Source organism: Octopus sinensis, unplaced genomic scaffold (genome assembly GCF_006345805.1).
Source record: "Octopus sinensis unplaced genomic scaffold, ASM634580v1 Contig11200, whole genome shotgun sequence".
Taxonomy (NCBI): Eukaryota; Metazoa; Mollusca; class Cephalopoda; order Octopoda; family Octopodidae; genus Octopus; species Octopus sinensis.
In genome coordinates this window covers 25,001-47,927 of record NW_021832281.1, presented here as the reverse complement: position 1 = coordinate 47,927, position 22,927 = coordinate 25,001, and the positions used below count along the sequence as shown (strand labels likewise).

Here is a 22,927-nt window from a genome sequence, read left to right as displayed (position 1 = left end):
TAATTTCTCTCTCACATTTTGCTTGTATTTTTTCATTTTTTGAGAGGCAGACAGTCAAGTCCCACTTCAGACATAACATAGAGTGAGGATGGTCGTGGCTGGAAGAGAATCCCCGGTAGAAGACGATGGTGGTGGCGGGGAGTGAATGTGAAAGGAGGGAGCCCCAAATTTTTTCAATTGTCAATATATATACCCTCCACTGTTTTTCGTAAAATAACCTCGTCGTGCGCTCGGCCCAAACCCGCACCTGGTTTGCGTCCCTCGGGGTGGGGACAGCAGTGGAATTGTGGGTACCGTAGAGAGGGAGAGTATTGGGTATAAGGGGGGAGGAAGAGGAGGAAGGTGGAGGCCCTTGATGGAATCGGTGAGCGAGAGGTGTGCCATTTCAGGTCGTTCAGGTGATTTTAATGGTGTCGTAAGACTTCAGGTTGAGGAGACGCTTGACCACCTTGCATTTGTCTGCGGGGAAGAAAAAAAGAAAGCAAAGAAAAAAAAATATAAATATATACACATAAACGTATTTATATACATCTCTCTCTCTCTATATATATATATATATATATACACATACATACATGCATATATGTATACATACATATATACATACATACATAGATATATAGATACATACATACATACATACATACATAACATACATTACATAGATACATACATACATACATAGGATACATACATACATACTAGATCATACATCACATACATACTACATACATACATAGATAGATACATACCATACATAATAGATAGATACATACATACATACATAGATAGATACATACATACATACATAGATAGATACATACATACATACATACATAGATACATACATACATACATACATAGATACATACATACATACATACATAGATACATACATACATACTAATCATACATAGAACATACATACCATACAATAGATACATACATACACATAGATACATACATACATACATAGAGACATACATACATACATAGATACATACATACATAGATAGATACATACATACATACATACATACATTACATACGTACGTAGATACATACGTACGTAGATACATACATACATACGTACGTAGATACATACGTACATACGTACGTACAAACATACGTACATACGTACGTACAAACATACATACGTACATACATATATCCCATTTTATATGTACACACATGTATATACTCATACACATGCTATATATATATATATATCGTTACGTTCAGGCAAACTCTTAGCTATAAAAAGGGGTGAACTTCTGAATGCAACAACGCAATTGCAAAATCAGTGAATTTAATGTCCAGTATTTGACCGTTTAAAGTTATGTTGTAATGGTCCGATCCATATGCAGTTATCTATCTCCTACTTTCCCTATCGACGCAAAGCTGTTCAAAGAAAATGCTTTGCAGTATTTCGTCTGCCGTTACGTCCTGAATTCAAATTCTGCCTGGGTTGATAAATAAAGTACCAGTTATGCACTGGGGTCAATGTAATCGACTTAATACGTTTGTCTGTCCTTGTTTGTCCCCCTCTGTGTTAAGCCCCTTGTGGGTCGTAAAGAAATAAGTATCTTTCTTCACAAACGCTTATCTCCCCCTGAACCAGATTTCGAAGCTTCATTCAGAAAACTTTCTAAGCTCTCTCTCTCTCTCTCCCTTCATTATATTTTCTCATTATTTGAACTGATTATAGATATACACAACAATACACACACACACACACACACACACATATATACGCACAACACACACACATATATATATATACACGCACACACAAACACCCTTATGTTCACAAGGGAGGTAATACTCAAATAACAAAGTTATTTGCACTGATTATAGATAAACATATATATACACACTCACTCAACACACAAATTCATACACACTCGCGGTGCTCCAGCATGGCCACAGTCAAACGGCAAACAATTAAAAGAGTGTATATATATATATAATGTACTTACAGTTATTGAGTACTGACTTGTCCGTCGTGTCCTTAGCTTGGTTGGCCAAACTGTGTAGCAGGATGTGGGCCGTACTGTAGTGATAGTAACACTGAAAAGACATGGAAAGGGACAGTGAGAGTAGGGGTTGCCGAAGGGAACACAGAGTGCGGGTTTATAGGAGGGGACAAAGTGCAACAGAGTCGGGTTTTTAAGAGGGGAGAAGCCAGCAGGGGACGGTTGTGCAATAAAAAGGTTGAAGGGATTTTTAGGTGTCAACACTGTAGGTGAAAGAGACATGAGGGTCATACATGGAATGTCCTTGATCATAAGGTCTGCTGGATCAGGTCTGACCTGGGGCTAAGCAAGAACAGCAAGGAAGGACACATTAAATAATGTAGTCCTAGATACACTATGCCTGAATAAAAGACAGGATGGTCACAGGTGGAACATCTTTGATCATAGGACAGCTGGATCAGGACTAAACAAGGAAGGACACATTAGGTAATATAGTCCTAGATACACTATGCCTGAATAAAAGACAGGATGGTCACAACTGGAACATCTTTGATCATAGGACAGCTGGATCAGGACTAAACAAGGAAGGACACATTAGGTAATGTAGTCCTAGATACACTATGCCTGAATAAAAGACAGGATGGTCACAACTGGAACGTCTTTGATCATAGGTCTGCTGGATCAGGACTGACTCAGGGCTAAACAAGGAAGGACACATTAGATAATGTAGTCCTAGATACACTATGCCTGAATAAAAGACAGGATGGTCATAGCTGGAACATCTTTGATCATAGGTCTGCCAGATCAGGACTGACCTGGGGCTAAACAACAAGGAAGGACACATTATACAATGTAGTCCTAGATACACTATGCCTGAATAAAAGACAGGGATGGTCACAGCTGGAACGTCTTTGATCATAGCTCTGCTGGATCAGGACTGACCAGGGGCTAAACAACAAGAAGGGCACATTAGATAATGTAGTCCTAGATACACTATGCCTGAATAAAAGACAGGATGATCACAACTGGAACGTCTTTGATCATAGGTCTGCTGAATCAGGACTGACTTGGGGCTAAACAACAAGGGAGGACACGTTTAAGAAAAGACATGGGGACGGACGGACAGACAGACAAAGACTAAATGAAGTGAGGAGAGGAAGGGGTGATGGGGGTGGTGGTGATAGTGAAAGTAGCTTACCTCATTCATCTTCATTAAAATCTCGTCCAATAAACCAGTTCGGAACTGTAATTAAAAAAAAGTTAATTAGGTAATCAGTAACGAGAGATGAGAAAGTCTAGAAGTTAAGGGGCCAGAACAAGTCAAATTATTAACATTCAACAATACTGATACGTGTGTGTCTCCCCTACTGCTATTTGATAACCAGTGTTGGTGTGTTGACATCCCCTTAACTTAGCAGTCTGGTAAAAGGAACCAACAGAACAAGTGCAAGGCTTTAAAAAAAAAATTCAAGGTGGTGCCCCAGCATGGCCACATTCTAGTGACTGAAATGAGTGAAACAAAAAAGGAGGGGCTGCGTGGTAAGTAGCTTGCTTACCAACCACATGGTTCTGGGTTCAGTCCTACCGCGTGGCACCTTGGGCAAGTGTCTTCTATAGCCTCGGGCCAACCATAGCCTTGTGAGTGGATTTAGTAGACAGAAACTGAAAGAAGCCCATCGTATATATGTGTGTATATATATATATATATGTATGCGTAATATATATATATATATATATATGTGTGTGTGTGTATATATGTATGTGTAATATATATATGTATGTGTGTATATATATATATATGTGTAATATATGTATATAGGTGTGTGTACATGTTTGTATCTGTCGTTGTCCCCCCAACATCGCTTGACAACCGATGTTGGTGTGTTTACGTCCCCGTCACTTAGCGGTTCGGCAAAAGAGACCGAAAGAATAAGTACTGGGCTTACAAAGAATAAGTCCCGGGGTCGATTTGCTCGACTAAAGGCGGTGCTCCAGCATGGCCACAGCCAAATGACTGAAACAAGTAACACAGTAAAAGAGTAAAGTCTTAATTAATTTTCAAACATTGTGTTCGCAACAGAGATGCCTACACCTCTTTGACCAATCCCTGGAGGGACAAGCATCCAATCTGCTTATACACACAACCATTCCAGTACCTACATAAAACGGGGTCAATTAATTTGCATACAATAAGTGATAACATTTCATCTAATATCCACAATCTCTTAACTGAGTTCTCTGTTACACACAGCATTAAGGTATGATATCTTTATATATAAAACTGTAGTTGTGTGTGTGTCTGTCTCCTACGATTTAGATTCCTAACTACTCCCACATTTTGCGGTGCAGTTTAACCAAAACTGGGTATCTTATAGTCGTCATTCATATCGAGCCCTTCTGGGTATTAGCGTGCGTCTACGATGAACCAACGATTTAAAAAAAAATTTACCATCATTTTTTCCCATTTTTAATGCATTTTTTGCTATTATATAAGGGAAGTAACTCTAAAAATGCTTATATAGTTATTCCCCTTACAAACCCGAGCAACGCCAGGCGATACTGCTAGTAATATATGCAAGAATGTATGTATAATGTGAAGCTAAGCTATAAAGAGAGAAGACGTGAGGGCCATTATAGGACTCACCAAATCGAGGGCATGAAGGTAGATGATCTTGTCGACCGGTGCAACGAGCATCTGTGCAATGTGAGCGTTGGTGTACTGCAGTGGACCATAACGCTGGATCTTCTTGCAGAGGTCGAGACATTTGTGGTAACGGACGTTCATCTTCTGGACAACTGGAAAGAGAAAATGGAGCATAAAGACAGTTAACATATATATGTGCGTGTATATATATTCATATTTTATATATTTATACTGTGAAATATGAATTAATACTTAATCAAATTTTTCCCTGCAAGTTTGGAGGTATACTCCCTATGTAACAAACCAGTCTGACAAGAAAGGGAAACAGGCAATTCTCTGACAACCATCAAGGAATTTCTTGTGATATCGACCCCAGTGTTTCACTGGTACTTGATTTATCGACCCCAAAAGGATGAAAGGCAAAGTTGACCTTGGTGGAATTTGAACTCAGAACGTAAAGACAGACGAAATACCTATTTCTTTACTACCCACAAGGGGCTAAATACAGAGGGGACAAACAAGGACAGACAGACGGATTAAGTCGATTATATCGACCCCAGTGCGTGACTGGTACTTATTTAATCGACCCCGAAAGGATGACAAGTAAAGTCGACCTTGGCAGAATTTGAACTCAGAACGTAAAGACAGATGAAATACTGCTAAGCATGCCCAGCGTGCTAACGATTCTGCCAGCTCACCGCCTTAATAATAATAATAATAATAATAATAATCCTTTCTATTATAAGCACGAGGCCTGAAATTTTCAGGAAGGGGGTAAGTCAATTATATCGACCCTTCCCCTAGTGTGTACTGGTACTTAATTTATCAACCTCCAAAAGGATGAACGGCAAAGTCGACCTTGGTGGAATTTGAACTCAGAACCTAGCAGCAGACGAAATACCCCCAAGCATTTTGCCTGCCGTGATAACAATTCTGCCAGCTCACCATCTTAATAATAATAATAATAATAATCCTTTCTATTATAAGCACGAGGTCTGAAATTTGCAGGAAGGACGTAAGTCAATTATATCGACCCTTCCCCCAGTGTGTAACTGGTACTTAATTTATTGACCCTAAAAGGATGAAAGGCAAAATCAACCTTAGTGGAATTTGAACTCAGAACCTAGCAGCAGACGAAATACCCCCAAGCATTTTGCCTGCCACGCTAACAATTCTGCCAGCTTGCCACCTTAATAATAATAATAATAATAATAATAATGGTAACTTACTCTTCTTCAGCGATGTGAGAGGATGAAGACGCGAGTGTTTGATTTCTTCTTTCGCAAGTTGTAGTGCTGACGTCAGCAACTGTAGACAGCGCACGTAGAGTAGGAGTTGGTTTAAACGCCTGTAAAGTAGAGAAGTACAGAATGATGGTGAAGGTGGGACGCTTTATAGATAATCATGGCTACACACAGATTGGGTCACAGAGCCTGAACAGCCTCTACACACATTAACAGTCTTGCATACACAGATATAAATCACATAGAGACACATACACACAGCTATAACCTTACATACGGTTTTGGCCACATACACACACACACATTTTTTATTTGTTTCTGTCATTAGACTGTGGCCATGCTGGGGCACCGCTTTGAGGGATTGAGGAATTTTTAGTGGAACTAAATGATTGCAGTACTTATTTTTAAAGCCTGGTACTTATTCTATCAGTCTCTTTTGCCGAACCACTAAGTTATGGGGACATAAACACACCATCATCGGTTGTCAAGTGATGTTGGGGGGGGGGACAAACACAGACACACAAACATATACATACACACAAACACACACACATATATATATATATATATATATACATATATACGACAGGCATCTTTCAGTTTCTGTCTACCAAATCCACTCACAAGGCATTGGTCGGCCCAAGGATATAGCAGAAGACACTTGCCCAAGGTTCCACACAGTGGGACTGAACCTGGAATCATGTGGTTGGTAAGCAAGCTACTTACCACACAGCCACTCCTGCGCGCATATATATATAATATATATATATATATATATATATATATATATATATATATATATATATATATTCACAGTTAAACAGAGAGACAAAAAGTAAAAAAAAAACGAAAAAGAAAAGAAAATAACTCACTTTTGTGTTTCAATAATTCTTTGGTTTTTCTCTTCAGTCTGAAAAAATATTTCAAACAAAGCAAAAAAATCAACTTAGGTTTAACAAATTCCTTATTTCAAAATACTCTCTGTGTTTCTTGTATATCTTCATAGTAAGTTTTTGCTAAACTAATTAAGATAACCGTTTTGAAAATGTATATTTGTTTGGTTCTGTTTGCTTCTTGCATGCTTGTTAATTAATTTCTCAATAAATTCATCATCATCATTGTTCGACTGCGGTCGAGACAATGGAATTTACCATGCTACGCCAGACTTCACGGTCCATCATGGCATTACGGAGGTCCTGTTGCTGGATGCCTGTATCCCTGGAGATTACATCAGGGTAGGAGAGTGTGCGCCCTCTGGTATTGCGAGTAGATGGCTTCCAGAGGAGAAGAGTAGAAATTACCTCTTTTTCAGCTCTACAACAATGTCCAGCAAACTGGACTCTCCTACCCTTCACAAGAGATGACACAGGTGGTAGTTTCCCATATATTTGTACTTTGGTTGGATGGCGCTTCCACAAGAGAACCCTAACCCTAACCATCATCATCATCATTGTTCGACCGTGGTCAAGACAATGGAGTTTACTATGCTACGCCAGACTTCACGGTCCATCATAGCATTACGGAGGTCCTGTTGCTGGATGCCTGTATCCCTGGAGATTACATCAGGGTAGGAGAGTGTGTGCCCTCTGGTATTGCGAGTAGATGGCTTCCAGAGGAGAAGAGTAGAAATTACCTCTTTTCCAGCTCTACAACAATGTCCAGCAAACTGGACTCTCCTACCTTTCACAATAAATTCAAACATTATTTGTTAAAATGCCACTAATGCAAAAAAAAAAAAAAAGGATTTTGTCATCAATACATTTTAGACCTGTTTAAAATTTTGCCTGAAGATGGAATATATTTTCTATGATGTAAGCTAAAAATACATCTGTGAAGTTCTACTGAAACAGCTATTATTGCAAACTTTAAACCCCATCTGTGTTCTTATACCGGGTTCCATTGTCTGTTCTGGCATGGTTTTGACAACAGGATGCCCTTCCCATGCCAACCACTCCACAGAGTGTACTGAGTGCTTTCTATGAGGCACCTACACCAATGGGGTCACTGTAATTGACCAGACCCCCCTCTTCTCAAAATTTCCATCTCTGTGCCTATAGTATATGAAACGAGGTGAAGGCACATGGCTCAGAATCATGAGGTTGTGAGTTCGAATCCTGGACTGGGCTGCGTGTTGTGTTCTTGAGCAAGACACTTTATTTCACGTTGCTCCAGTTCACTCAGCTGTAGAAATGAGTTGCAACATCACTGGTGCCAAGCTGTATCAGCTCCTTTGCCTTTCCCTTGGATAACATCAGTGGCGTGGAGAGGAGGAACCTTGCCTGGACTTGTGCCTTGGAGGGTAAATTTCTAGATGCAATCCCATGGTCAGTCATGACCGAAGGGAAGGCAAATGGCTCAGTGGTTAGAGGGTCGAGCTCTGCAATGGTGAGGTTGAGTTTGAGTCCCGGACCGTGCTACGTGTTGTGTTCTTGAGCAAGACACTTTATTTCACTTTGTTCCAGTTCACTCAGCTGTAGAAATGAGTTGTGATGTCACTGGTGCCAAGCTGTATCGGCCCCATTGCCTTTCCCTTGGATAACACTGGCATGGGCGACTGCTAGTCTTCCATAAACAGCCCGGTCTTGTACCTGGGAGGGTAACTTTCTAGGTACAATCCCATGGTTATGCATGACCGAAGGGGGTCTTTATATTAAGTGAGAGAAAATAATAGGTGATGTCTGTGTGCGTGTATACAGAGTGTATGTGAATATATACGTGTATATATATATATATATATAAAATATTATTAGAGACAAAACCACTATTTTGCAAAACAAACAAGGAAAGACTTAATCAATACATAAATTTTAATAAATAGTCAAAAAAACCGCCACTACAATCGTTTCTTGTCTTGATCGACAATCTTCAGGTGGACTTCCAATCTTAGCATCTCTATATATATATATATATAAATATTGCTTACCAGTATGTTAGGTGAGACTATGCTAAATGGAGTTCCATGTGCATGTGCAATCTGCATAATGCACTCCACCAAGTCATTGACAAAACTCAATTTTCCTAGCACCTCCTTGTAGTGTTCCTGGAATTAGAAGAAGAGACAGATAGATGGATGGATGGAGAGAGAAAGAGACAGGTAGGTAGGTAATAGGCTACAGGTAAAAGATACGAACAACATAGACACATCCAAGTATATCTTTATATATAAAACTGAAGTTGTGTGAGTGTCTCTCCCCTTCGATTTAGATTCCTAACTACTCCCACATTTTGCGGTGCAGTTTAACCAAAAGCGGGTATCTTATAGTCGTGATTCATATCGAGCCCTTCTGGGTATTAGCGCGCGTTTACGGTGAGTCTACGATTTAAAAAAAAATTTACCATCATTTTTTTCCATTTTAATGCATTTTTTTCGCTATTATATAAGGGAAGTAACTCTCTAAAATGCTTATATAGTTATTTCCCTTACAAACCCGAGCAACGCCGGGCGATACTGCTAGTTAAATATATACAATTTCTTAATTTATTGAAACTTCTTCCACCTCCTTGGCGTATAGGTTCCCCCACCTGTACGGGACGCCAGTCCGTCGCAGGTGAGCTGCAAGATGCAGGAGGAAAGAGCGAGAGAGTCAGCAGAAGTTCGCCATTACCTTCTGCCGGAGCTTAGGTGTTTTCGCTTATAAACACACACATTGCCTGGTCTGAGATTCGAACCCGTGATCCTTCGACCGTGAGTCTGCTGCTCTAACCACTATGCCATGTGCTTCCACAAGTCTACAATATATATATACTCTCTCTCACACACACACACACACACACATATATATATATATACTCACACACACACACACACATATATATACTCACACACACACACACACACATATATACTCACACACACACACACATATATATACTCACACATATATATACTCACACACACACACACACATATATATACTCACACACACACACACACACACATATATATATACTCTCACACACACACACACACATATATATATACTCACACACACACACACATATATACTCACACACACACACACATATATACTCACACACACACATATATATTACTCACACACACACACACATATGTACTCACACACACACACGTACACATATATACTTACATACACACACGTACATATATATATATATACACACACACGTACATACTTACATACCTATATACATATGTATATACAAATTACACACATGTGTGTGTATATTGTTTATCTCTGATGTATATCAACAAAAACAAAAAGACACAACCCTGCAAATATCAAGATTAATACTCCTGAAATGCAGTAGGTTGGTCCTTTATGATGTTTGTTCTGTCCCAAATCACAGATACTCTCTTACTTTCCCTCTCCAACACCACAAACACAATAAACCAGGAACTGGACCCTGTGAACCTTGTAACGAATGACAACAGCGTTATTGCTTTCATAATTAACTGATATAACTAATTAATTAAAATTACTTACATCCATTAGTGTATCCTCAGCCAGTTCTGGGGCCACGAAAGGCATTGCCGTATCGATACTGGGTGGTGATGGGGCATACATCAGTGAGGTTGGGGGTGATGCCTCAGGGTAGACCAGGTAAGCAGGGTGCCGATAGTAATGGTCTTCATTAGTGTGGATGTACCTGTCTTTGGTGGGCCAGGCTATCATACCTGAGGGATAGGCTGTGGAGAGAGAGAAGGAGATATATAGTTAGACAGTGGGAGGAATATGGTTCCTCCTACTAACATGGAAGGAAAACTTCTTGTGATAGCATGAAATTAGAACATTATCAATAATTTCTTTGTTATGGTGAGCACAAGTGAAACCAGTCGACTTCTTTTGGTAGAATGAATGTATGAAAGGGAGAGAGAAGGAGAGTCAGAGACAATGAGTGTATGAGGGGGGAGATAGAGATGGTTAGTAAGAATTATGTGGAGAAGGTATGAGTAGGAGAGAGTGGGACATTGTGTGAGGGAGAGATGAGGAGTTAGTGAGAGTGTGGAAGAAAGAGAACGCTAGAAATAGTTAATTAGAAATGCAGAAGTGGAGAGATAGAGAGAGAGAGAGTTAGTGAGGGTGGATAGGAAAGAGAGAAACAGACAGATAACTGATGAGAATGATGAGGAGAAGGCAGAGACTGAGGAGTTGGTGAAAGATGCAGAGAGAGAGAAAGGAAGAGCAAGATGAAGAGAGACAGAGAGAGAGAAAGATGTAGAAACAAAGAATATAACAAAATAATTTGATAAAAAATTGTGAATTTTTAATTATTTTCTGAGATTTTACAAAAACAACAAAAATATTTTGTAATGGTGGTGGTGGTGGTGTTGATTATTATTATTATGTAGCTGTTCTTGGTGATAGTGTTGTTGTTATTGTTGGCGATGTTGAAGCATAATAATTAGAAAGATAGAGAAAGGGCATGAGCAATCGTGTTGCTGTTGGTTGTTGTCGTTAAGCAACAAGATGGCACCTGTGTCGGTGGCACATAAGAAAAACACCGAAAACACCATATCCGAGCGTGGCCGTCTGCCAAGCCCCGTCTGGCACCTGTGTCGGTGGCACATAAAATCACCCACTACACTCTCGGAGTGGTTGGCATTAGGAAGGGCATCCAGCTGTAGAAACACTGCCAGATCAGACTGGAGCCTGGTGCAGCCTTCTGGCTTGCCAGATCCCCGGTCGAACCGTCCAACCCATGCCAGCATGGAGAACGGACGTTAAACGATGATGATGATGTAGCTGTTCTTGGTGATAGTGTTGTTGTTGGCGATGTTGAAGCATAATAATTAGAAAGATAGAGAAAGGGCATGAGCAATCGTGTTGCTGTTGTTTGTTGTTGTTGTTAAGCAACAAGACGGGTAAGGGTGATGAGGTGATGGTCTAGGGCTCAGGGGCGGGAGACCCCAGACCTTGGAAACACAAAAAAAAAAAAAAACTTTGGTCGTCTTGTTGTAGTCGAGGGCTCTTCGTTGACACCCGACACCACTGGGAGGTGGCCCTCGAAGTCGCCGTAAATGGAGATCTCCAGGTACAAATTCTTGGATGGCTAATGATGATGGCGATGGTGGTGGTGATATTATTGATGATGATGATGATGATGTGTTAATGTTGTTCTTGTTAATAATGTTGTTGCTGTGAATGTTGAAATAAGAGAGAGAGGGAAGAGCCTTACCAAAATATTGCCGGGGCGATCCATACGGACTCCTCAACTGGGTGGTCATTATACTGTCGCGAGCAGTGGCCTGGCTGCCATGACGCTGTGGGATATCGGTCGGACCATGGCCACACTCAGGACAACTGTTTGGAGGGGAGGCTGAAGAGGAAGACACGAAAAACAAAACATTAAGAAAATACATCATTCAGAGTGGGGGGGTGGAACTGGTGAGGGTGAGGGTACTGGTGTAGGGCCAGTTATTGGGGGGGGGGTCCATCTTTAGAAAGGCACCTGACTAGTAAACAGTGGAGAGGGGCAGATATGGACACACAGACATACAGATATATCTACTGTTATCCTTATAAAAAGCAAAGTTTGTTTCTTTGTATGTTGACCCCTGAAAAGACGAAATAAAATTAATATTTCCGCAGATAATTGGGCTTATTTTCTAAAAATGGAATAGGGGCAAGATGGTGTATTGGCTACTATTCCTAGTATGTGTGTGTATATATATATATATATAATATATATATATATATATTATATATATTAATTATTATTTGAGGGAATAAAATCCAAACTTACAAGGAAAAAGAATTCAATTTAGAAATAGTAAATCAAATTCCACACAATATAATATATATATGAAATATTATATATTATATAATTATATAATATTGAATATCAATTCAAAATGAACAATTAAATTACACCCTCTAGAAAATTACATATAATAGAAAAGTTAAAATTAAAATAACAATTAAAAAGTAAAGATTAAGTAAATTACAAGAATGTAATGTATATAATAGGTAGAAAAACTATACATACATACATACATATAATGTATGTACATATATAAATAATAAACCACTACCGTCCCTCAAAGTTGCCTTTTCATACCTACTATGGACTGCTGGAAGCTTACTTCCTACACTTAGATCTTACCTTTACACACACACACACACACAAAGGATCACCTCTTCTTCCACTCTCAAAATTCCTTGTCTAGCAAGTTCTTTGGTGGCCCTGGCAGTGCTGGTGTCATGTAAAAAGCATCCAGTCCACACTGGACAGTGGTTGGCATTTGGAAGGGCATCCAGCTGTGGAAACGATGCCAAAGCAAACCTCGCCTGTGTGTGCTGGTGCCATGCGAAAAGCACCGAGTTCACTCTGCAGAGTGGTCGTGGTGCAGCCAGCAATAAAAACTGCCAAAACAGACACAGTAGCCTGAGGTAGTCTTCTACCTGGTTGGCCCCTGTCAACCGTCCAACCCATGCATGCATGGAAGATGGACCTTAAATAATGATGATGATATATATATATATATATATATAAATCATCATCGTTTAACGTCCGCTTTCCATGCTAGCATGGGTTGGACGATTTGACTGAGGACTGGCAAACCAGATGGCTGCACCACACTCCAATCTGATCTGGCAGAGTTTCTACAGATGGATGCCCTTCCTAACGCCCACCACTCCTAGAGTGTAGTGGGTGCTTTTTACGTGCCACCAGCATGATGAGCCAGTCAGGTGGTATACATATATATAATATGTGCCTTCACATATATATCATCATCATCGTTTTAACGTCCGCTTTCCATGCTAGTATGGGTTGGACGATTTGACTGAGGACTGGTGAACCAGATGGTTGCACTATGCTCCAATCTGGCAGAATTTCTACAGCTGGATACCCTTCCTAATGCCAACCACTCCGAGTGTGTAGTGGGTTCCAAGAGTGTAGTAATATAAATATGAAATCACTAACAAATACATGCATATAGGCGCAGGAGTGGCTGTGTGGTAAGTAGCTTGTTTACCAACCACATGGTTCTGGGTTCAGTCCCACTGTGTGGCACCTTCGGCAAGTGTCTTCTGCTATAGCCTCGGGCCGACCAAAGCCTTGTGAGTGGATTTGATAGACGGAAACTGAAAGAGCCTGTCGTATATATGTATATATATATATTATTATATATATATATATATATGTGTGTTGTGTGTGTCTGTGTTTGTCCCCCTAGCATTGTTTGACAACCGATGCTGGTGTGTTTACGTCCCCGTTACTTAGCGGTTCGGCAAAAGAGACCGATAGAATAAGTACTGGGCTTACAAAAGAATAAGTCCCGGGGTCGAGTTGCTCGACTAAAAAAGGCGGTGCTCCAGCATGGCCGCAGTCAAACGACTGAAACAAATAAAAGAGTATACAAACACACACGGAAGACCGTACTTCAAAAAATCCACAATGAGAGTACATACAAAATAAGAGTACCCAAAGAAAGTACACACACAATCAGCGCTGTACTTACCGTTATAAGTATAGGTAGCCATGTTGTCCGGGACTGTCCTGGGTCGATACAGGTTGTAGGGAAGGCTGCCGACATGGTGGAAACCTTCTCTTCGATCATGCGATCCGAAGAATATCGGCATGGATGATGGGCCCGTGATGGCTTGTTGAGGAGAAACAGATGCTGGACTGTGACCTGGAATTGAAACCATGACATCAAAATAGAATTCTACAACACTGGATTAGACAAACATTAACGACATTTTTGTAATTAGCTAACGAGTTATGGTAGTAGTTGTTTAGCCCCAGGTCAAACCTGATCCAGCAGACCTATGATCGAAGATGTTCCAGCTGTGACCATCCTGTCTTTTATTCAGGCATAGTGTATCTAGGACTACATTATCTAATGTGTCCTTCTTCTTGTTTCTGTTTAACCCAAGGTCAGTCCTGATCCAGTACACCTATGATCAAAGATGTTCGAGCTGTGACCATCCTGTCTTTTATTCAGGCATAGTGTATCTAGGACTACATTATCTAATATGTTCTTCCTTGTTGTTTAGCCCTAGGTCAGTCCTGATCCAGCAGACCTATGATCAAGGATCTTCCAGCTGTGACCATCCTGTCTTTTATTCAGACATAGTGTATCTAGGACTACATTATCTAATGTGTCCTTCCTCGTTGTTTAGCCCCAGGTCAGTCCTGATCTGGCAGACCTATGATCAAAGACGTTCCAGCTGTGACCATCCTGTCTTTTATTCTGGCATAGTGTATCTAGGACTACATTATCTAATGTGTCCTTCCTCGTTGTTTAGCCCCAGGTCAGTCCTGATCTGGCAGACCTATGATCAAAGACGTTCCAGCTGTGACCATCTGGTCTTTTATTCAGGCATAGTGTATCTAGAACTACATTATCTAATGTGTATTTCTTAATTATTAAGCCCCAGGTCAGTTCTGTCCTAATACTGCTCCAGGCACGACAAGTCTTCCTTCGTATTCAGACACAAGAGCCTGTAACTTAAATATAATTTGGCTGCTATTTCCAGGAAGCTGAAAGGTAAGGAGTGCCTGTTGTTTAGGGGGTTTTCAAAGGGTACTCACCAGATCTTCTTAGTGGTGAGGCGACCATGTTGGGCGGGGTGCCGGAGTGGGTCCGGTGTGCTGTTGGTGGATGGGGAGGTGGGGTGTTGCTAGTGCTGCCCCTCCTCCAGGGGGAACTGTGTGGACTCCCAATGGTGAATGTAACTGAAACAAACAAAAACAAAAAATAATTAGAATACAATAAAAGGAAATAAATAGAACAAGTGAATAAAAATAGCAATTATTAATTAATGTTAATTAACTCCTAATCCACTAGACAAGGTGTAGAGTTTAAGATTTTGTGTGTGTGTGTTTGAGAGTTTGAGAGCATACACACACATTCATGCATATATACACGCACATAAACATGTATATATATATATATACACACACACATACATAAACGTATATATATATACACACACATAAATATGTATGTATATATATTTATATACATACATACATAAACATGTATATACACACACATGTATATATATATATACACACACACACAAACATATACACACACACACACAAATACATACATGTATACGATGGGCTTCTTTCAGTTTCCGTCTACCAAATCCACTCACAAGGCTTTGGTCGGCCAGAGGCTGTTGTAGAAGACACTTGCCCAAGGTGCCACGCAGTGGGACTGAACCCGGAACCATGTGGTTGGTAAGCAAGCTACTTACTACACAGCCACTCCTACGCCTATGTACGTATGTGTATATATATATATATATAGAGAGAGAGAGAGAGTAAAAGGAACACAAACCTGTTGGTGGAGATAACGACCCTATGTCTGGTCCACTACTGAGACGAGATTCTGAGCTGTTGCGTTTCAACATATGGCTGTTACCCTCCTCTTTTTCCTAAAACAACAACAACAACATCAACAATTGATACCCAATTGAATCTTCCAATCAGAAGCAAATAATTAATTAATAAATAAATAATAACATTAACAATAATTGCAATTATAATTCTTTCTAATATTGGTACAAGGCCGGCAGTCTTGCAGAAGGGAGTTAGATAGAATTTAGATAAAACCCTGTACTTGACTGGTACTCTCGATCCAGCAGACCTATGATCAAAGATGTTCCAGCTGTGACCATCCTGTCTTTTATTCAGGCATAGTGTATCTAGGACTACATTATCTAATGTGTCCTTCCTTGTTGCTGTTGTTTAGCCCCAGGTCAGTCCTGATCCAGCAGACCTATGATGAAAGATGTTCCATCTGTGACCATCCTGTCTTTTATTCAGGCATAGTGTATCTAGGACTACATTATCTAATGTGTCCTTCCTTGTTTCTGTTGTTTAGCCCCAGGTCAGTCCTGATCCAGCAGAACCTATGATCGAAGATGTTCCAGCTGTGACCATCCTGTCTTTTATTCTGGCATAGTGTATCTAGGACTACATTATCTAATGTGTCCTTCCTTGTTGTTTAGCCCCAGGTCAGTCCTGATCCAGACAGACCTCTGATCAAAGATATTCCAGCTGTGACCATTCCGTCTTTTATTGAGGCATAGTGTACCTAGGACTACATTATCTAACGATTCTGCCAGCTCACTGCTATAATAATAATAATAATAATAAAAAACCTTTCTATTAAAAGCCTAAAGCCTGGAATTTGGGGCAGGGGGACAGTCGATTACCATCGACTCCAGTGCTCAACTGGTACTTATTTTATCAACCCTCAAAGGATGAAAGGCAAACTTGACCCTGGTTGAATAATAATAATAATAATAATAATAATAATAATAATAATAATAATAATAATAATAAATAATGCTTTCGTGTTTTGGCACAAGGCCAGCAATTTCATGAAGAGGAGCTACGGTGTTTACACTGACCCCCAATACTCAACTGGTACTTATAATAATAATAATAACGACAACAACAACAAGAGAAGAATAAGAATTGGGTGTCCTTACCGAGGCCGATTCTTTACTGTGAGTGAGGGAGGGGGTGGTGGGGGAATTTGACATAATTTGGTAAGCTTCAGTTTGTGTTGGGACAGGGATCGGCTGCGAAGGGGGGGTGATGTTGGGCGACTGAACTTGTAAAGATGTCGGTCTCGTTGGACTCGTCTGGCAGTCTTTCTTAAATGCCACGGTACCGGACGTAGGACTCATATTCACGTTCCTCACACAAACCTCATCGTCACTGCAGAGAGAGAGAAAGAAAAGAAAAGAGAGATGAGGCAGGGGTGTTTATTAAAGGTTACACATTGGGTTTATCATCATCATCAACATTTAACATCCGTTTAACGTCCGTTTTCCGCGCTAGCACGGGTTGGACGGTTCAACTGGGGTCTGGGAAGCCAGAAGGCTGCACCAGGCTCCAGTCTGATCTGGCAGAGTTTCTACAGCTGGATGCCCTTCCTAAGGCCAACCACTCCGAGAGTGTAGTGGGTGCCTTTTATGTGCCACCAGCATGATGAGTCAGTCAGATGGTATACATATATATAATATGTGCCTTCACATATATATCATCATCATCGTTTAACATCCGCTTTCCATGCTGGCATGGGTTGGACGATTTTGACTGAGGGCTGGTGAACCAGATGGCTACACCAGGCTCCAATCTCATCTGGCAGAGTTTCTACAGCTGGATGCCCTTCCTAATGCCAACCACTCCGAGAGTGTTATAACACACAATGTTATAATTATCCACACCATATGATGCCACCATCTCACCACACCAATCTACACACTACCACTGTTACCACCACCACTATAACATGCACTGTAGCCAACTTCACCACACTGTGTACTACCACCACCGCAATACACATACATTACCACCAACATCACCACACCATCCATACACTACCACCACAACCACACTGTTACAACCCATATACTACAACCGCCACCACAACACAGAAGATCTTTCACTGACCTGTCAGATCCATTATCACCAGTTTCGTTTTTATCTGAAATTTAAAAAAAAATAATAATTAGTCAATAAATGAATTAATTAGTCTGGAAATAGGAAAGGACAAAAATGAAAATATTGCATTAACGACCCTTAAATTATACGACATTGTTATTAGAATCCCCTGTTGTCCCCTTCTGCTCTAATATATGTATTCCTTTAGTCTCCATATTGTGTGTGTGGAAGTGACTGATTCAGCTTCAAAAACTCTCCCTGCCCACCTCAGTGGGATTTGATCCCCGAATCTTGGGAGTGGTCGTGTGGTAAGTAGCTTGTTTACCAACAACATGGTTCCAGGTTCAATCCCACTGCATGGCACCTTGGGCAAGTGTCTTCTACTATAGGTTCTGACCGACCAAAGCCTTGTGAGTAGATTTGGTAGATAGAAACTGAAGCCCGTCATATATATATATTTCCTCTGTCTTCCCTTCTCTGGATCTTTCCTTCTCCTATGTTTCTGACGAAGAGCTCCACTCGAAACGTTAAACCCTCCTTCTTCCCTTCTTTTCTGAGCGTCCAATAATACTATTTGTTCCACATCCTCGCGTTGTTGTGTTTTTTTGTGCTTTCATGTTTGGATTAACTTTATAAATATATATATATATGTGTGTATTTGTGTTTGTTTCCCCAACATCGCTTGACAATCGATGCTGGTGTGTTTACGTCCCCATAACTTAGAGGTTTGGCAAATGAGACCGATAGAATAAGTACTGGGCTTATGAAGAATAAGTCCTGGGGGTCGATTCGTTCAACTAACGGTGGTGTTCCAGCATAGCCACAGTCAAATGACTGTAACATGTAAAAGAGTAACTGGTGTGTAACTTTGCAAAAACTCTCTCTGCCCACTCCAGTGGGTTTTGATCCCAAAATCTTGTGACACAAAGTCAGAGATCAAGAAGGTCAGAGGTTAAGAAAGTGTTTGACCCTTTAGCATTTAAACCGGTCATATCTGGCCAAAAGTATTCTGTCTGTTTTATGGTCAAACTGGCCAGATCTGGTCTCTCACACCAACCCTACAATATCATCTTAAAAATTAACAGCTTCCTCATCCAAAATCTCATCGCTATAAGATAATGCCTGATTAGTTCAAAACAATTTGGATAAAAAAAAATAATTAATTTTGGCAGAATAATGAGAAACCCTATAGGGTTAATAACTCACCATATTGGTCATCTTGGTAACCGTCGACAATCACAAAACCCTAAAAAGACACAAAGAGAGAGAACATTAGTATTGTGTGTGTATGTGTGTGTATCTTTGTCTTCACATCACATCATATGATGGTTGTAAATGAGCGCTGCTCTCATATAAGCAACGTAGCAGGTTTCCAGTCTCCTGTGGAAATTATGTCTGGAGTTGGTGAGGCAAATGTCCTCAGACTTATCCATGAAGATCAGAACATGGGCAAAATTCTTTTCTCAGGGTGTCCAGAGACGAGCATTCTCAGAGTAACACAAAGACAGATGTATATTTACACGACTGGTACTCCTCCACACACAATACTCAGAGTAGCAGCACACAGACATATACCTATTTCTTTACTATCCACAAGGGGCTAAACACAGAAGGAACAAACAAGGACAGACAAACGGATTAAGTCGATTATATCGACCCCAATGCGTAACTGGTACTTATTTAATCGACTCCCGAAAGGATGAAAGGCAAAGTCGACCTCAGTGGAATTTGAACTCAGAATGTGACAGCAGGCGAAATACCCATTTCTTTACTACCCACAAGGGGCTAAACACAGAAGGGACGAACAAGGACAGACAAACGGATTAAGTCGATTATATCGACCCCAACTGGCACTTAATTTATCGATCCGAAGGGATGAAAGGCAAAGTCAACCTCGGCGGAATTTGAACACAGAATGTAAAGACAGATGAAATACCTATTTCTTTACTACCCACAAGGGGCTAAACACAGAGGGGACAAACGGATTAAGTCGATTATATGGTACTTAATTTATCGACCCCGAAGGGATGAAAGGCTAAGTCGACCTTGGCAGAATTTGATCTCAGAACCTGACAGCAGGCGAAATACTGATAAGCATTTTGCCCGGCATGCTAACGTTTCTGCCAGCTCACCGCCTTACAGGTACTCCAGAACAACATATAGATACTCAGAGTAATAGAGAGACAAAGATGTACCTCCACAGTACTGATACTCCTGAACATATAATATTCAAAATCACACACACACACACACGCATGCATGCAGAGATACCTCAACAGAACAGGTACTCCTGAACACACACATACTTCAACAGGACGGGTACTCTGTAACACACACTATTCAAAGTAACACACACACACACACACACACCAGATGTACCATGACAGGGCAGGTACTCCAGAACACACACGCACTCAGAAATACTCAGAGTAGCACAGAGAGAGACAGACGTACCTCCACAGGACTTGTACTCCTGGAAACAGATTCTACCACCCTGTCTACTCGACTTCCTTTAGAAACATTGACTTCTTCTGGTGAAGCAACTGGTGGGGTGGCGGTTGGGGGCAAAGTCAGAGTTTGCGGGTGTTGAGGACTCTGAAAAGAGATAGATTAGGGGTACATTAGCGGATGACATTGGAATATCTAGGGGTACACAGGGGTAGAGTTGCTTAGATTGATCATACAATACAGGGGTACTGCGGCTAAGGTGGTAGCATATAGGGGTACATTAAGGGTACAATATGTAATAAATAAGGGTATAGTAATATATAGAAGTATATTGGATTGTATTAGAGTATCTAGGGGTACATGGGGGTATTGTAGACCATAAGGCCCAAGTATATAAGGATATATATATATATATATATATATATATATATATTATATAGATATATATATATATAGTATGTGACCTCGTCTGTATCACTAGCGATTTTTTTCCCTCTGTCTTCCCTTCTCTGGATCTTTCCTTCTCCTATGTTTCCGACGAAGAACTCCGCTCGAAATGTCAAACCCTCCTTCTTCCCTTCTTTCCTGAGCGTCCAATAATACTTTATTTGTTCCACACGTCCTCGCGTTGTTGTTTTTTCGTTTTTGCTTTCTTGTTTGGATTAACTTTATATATATATATATATATATATATATACACACACACATACGAAAACATACATATCATTGTTATTATGTTAAACTGTTGTATGTCCAAATTTGGCCAAATGCGTTTTTATCATGCACACACACACACACACACAGAGCACTAGATGCAGGTAAACCGCCCGCCATAGATGAAACCAATAGAAAATTGTTTTTACTTACAGAAGATAAACATGTAACAGTAGGGTGTGGTGGAATGGGGGGTGGTTCAGGGCTGTCTGGTTCTGCTTCATAAGCCATGTCGATGGGAGACGCTGAAAAGGTAACAGAGAAGAGAGAAACAGGTGAGGCATATGTCAGATTGGTGGTTTGGTAGAATAATCAGAGTGATATGTTCTGGATCTTTATAGTTTGAGTTCAAACCCCACCAAAGTAAACTTCGTTTTTCATTGTTCTGGGATCAATAAAACCACTATCTGCTGAAAAGGACTGACCTGGGGCTAAACAACAAGGAAGGACACATTAGATAATGTAGTCCTAGATACACTATGCCCGAATAAAAGACAGGATGGTCACAGCTGGAACATCTTCGATCATAGGTCTACTGGATCAGGACTGACCTGGGGCTAAACAACAAGGAAGGACACATTAGATAATGTAGTCCTAGATACACTATGCCCGAATAAAAGACAGGATGGTCACAGCTGGAACATCTTTGATCATAGGTCTACTGGATCAGGACTGACCTGGGGCTAAACAACAAGGAAGGACACATTAGATAATGTAGTCCTAGATACACTATGCCTAGATAAAAGACAGGATGGTCACAGCTGGAACATCTTTGATCAGGACTGACCTGGGGCTAAACAAGAACAAGGAAGGGCACATTAGATAATGTAGTCCTAGATACACTTTGTCTGAATAAAAGACAGGATGGTCACAGCTGGAACATCTTTGATCATAGATCTGCTGGATCAGGACTGACCTGGTGTTAAACAGCAACAACAAGGAAGGACACATTAGAAACACCCACTGTCTTAAACCAGTGGTTCTCAAACATTTTGTTGGGGTTACCAACCCCTTGGCACCCAGGCAACATTTGTGCCACCGGCTTTGTCTAGGGTCGAAATTCTGAGTCCTATTGGCTGGTGAGGCATAACATCATGTAAACCCAACATCGCAGAGTGCCATGCACCACTGAAATGATTGTGTTTAACCCCTGGTCAGTCCTGATCCAGGTAGACCCATTAATATCTTATCTGTTTATCAATGTGCTCTTCAGTTTTTACAAGATTCTTAGGCATGCTTTGAAGGGACATCTGGCTATTTCAAGCATGTCAAACATCCATTTAGGAGCTCCCTTTTGTTTGAAGGACCACAAGGACCTCCAGATCGAAAAATGTTAAAATAGTTTGTGATTTGTGGGAATAAAATCAATTTATTGCAGATAATTTTTAATAACAAAATCTTAAATGGACCCCACAACCCCAAAGGTCTTGTGGACCCCAGTTGAGAACTGCTGGGCTAAACCCACACTGAGGGCTCTTTGTTCGAGCTTCTCCAAAGAGCAT

The 22,927-nt window shown here is 40.5% G+C and overlaps 1 protein-coding gene across 1 annotated transcript in view; it reads right to left on the bottom strand.

Moving 5' to 3' along the window:
• Window positions 1-207: 207 nt before the first annotated feature.
• Window positions 208-22,927, bottom strand: part of LOC115228865 (serine/threonine-protein kinase ULK2) — a gene marked incomplete at its 5' end in the record, with an annotated part of 42,106 nt that continues 19,386 nt past the window's right edge. The window contains 17 exons of the mRNA XM_029799336.2: window positions 208-459; window positions 1,980-2,070; window positions 3,175-3,219; window positions 4,621-4,772; window positions 5,850-5,968; window positions 6,737-6,774; window positions 8,788-8,904; window positions 10,331-10,533; window positions 12,024-12,164; window positions 14,311-14,484; window positions 15,387-15,530; window positions 16,144-16,240; window positions 17,303-17,534; window positions 18,273-18,306; window positions 19,470-19,509; window positions 20,718-20,858; window positions 21,579-21,670. Coding sequence (XP_029655196.2) covers window positions 395-459; window positions 1,980-2,070; window positions 3,175-3,219; window positions 4,621-4,772; window positions 5,850-5,968; window positions 6,737-6,774; window positions 8,788-8,904; window positions 10,331-10,533; window positions 12,024-12,164; window positions 14,311-14,484; window positions 15,387-15,530; window positions 16,144-16,240; window positions 17,303-17,534; window positions 18,273-18,306; window positions 19,470-19,509; window positions 20,718-20,858; window positions 21,579-21,670 — 1,925 coding nt within the window. The remainder of the gene's footprint in view (window positions 460-1,979; window positions 2,071-3,174; window positions 3,220-4,620; window positions 4,773-5,849; window positions 5,969-6,736; window positions 6,775-8,787; window positions 8,905-10,330; window positions 10,534-12,023; window positions 12,165-14,310; window positions 14,485-15,386; window positions 15,531-16,143; window positions 16,241-17,302; window positions 17,535-18,272; window positions 18,307-19,469; window positions 19,510-20,717; window positions 20,859-21,578; window positions 21,671-22,927) is intronic.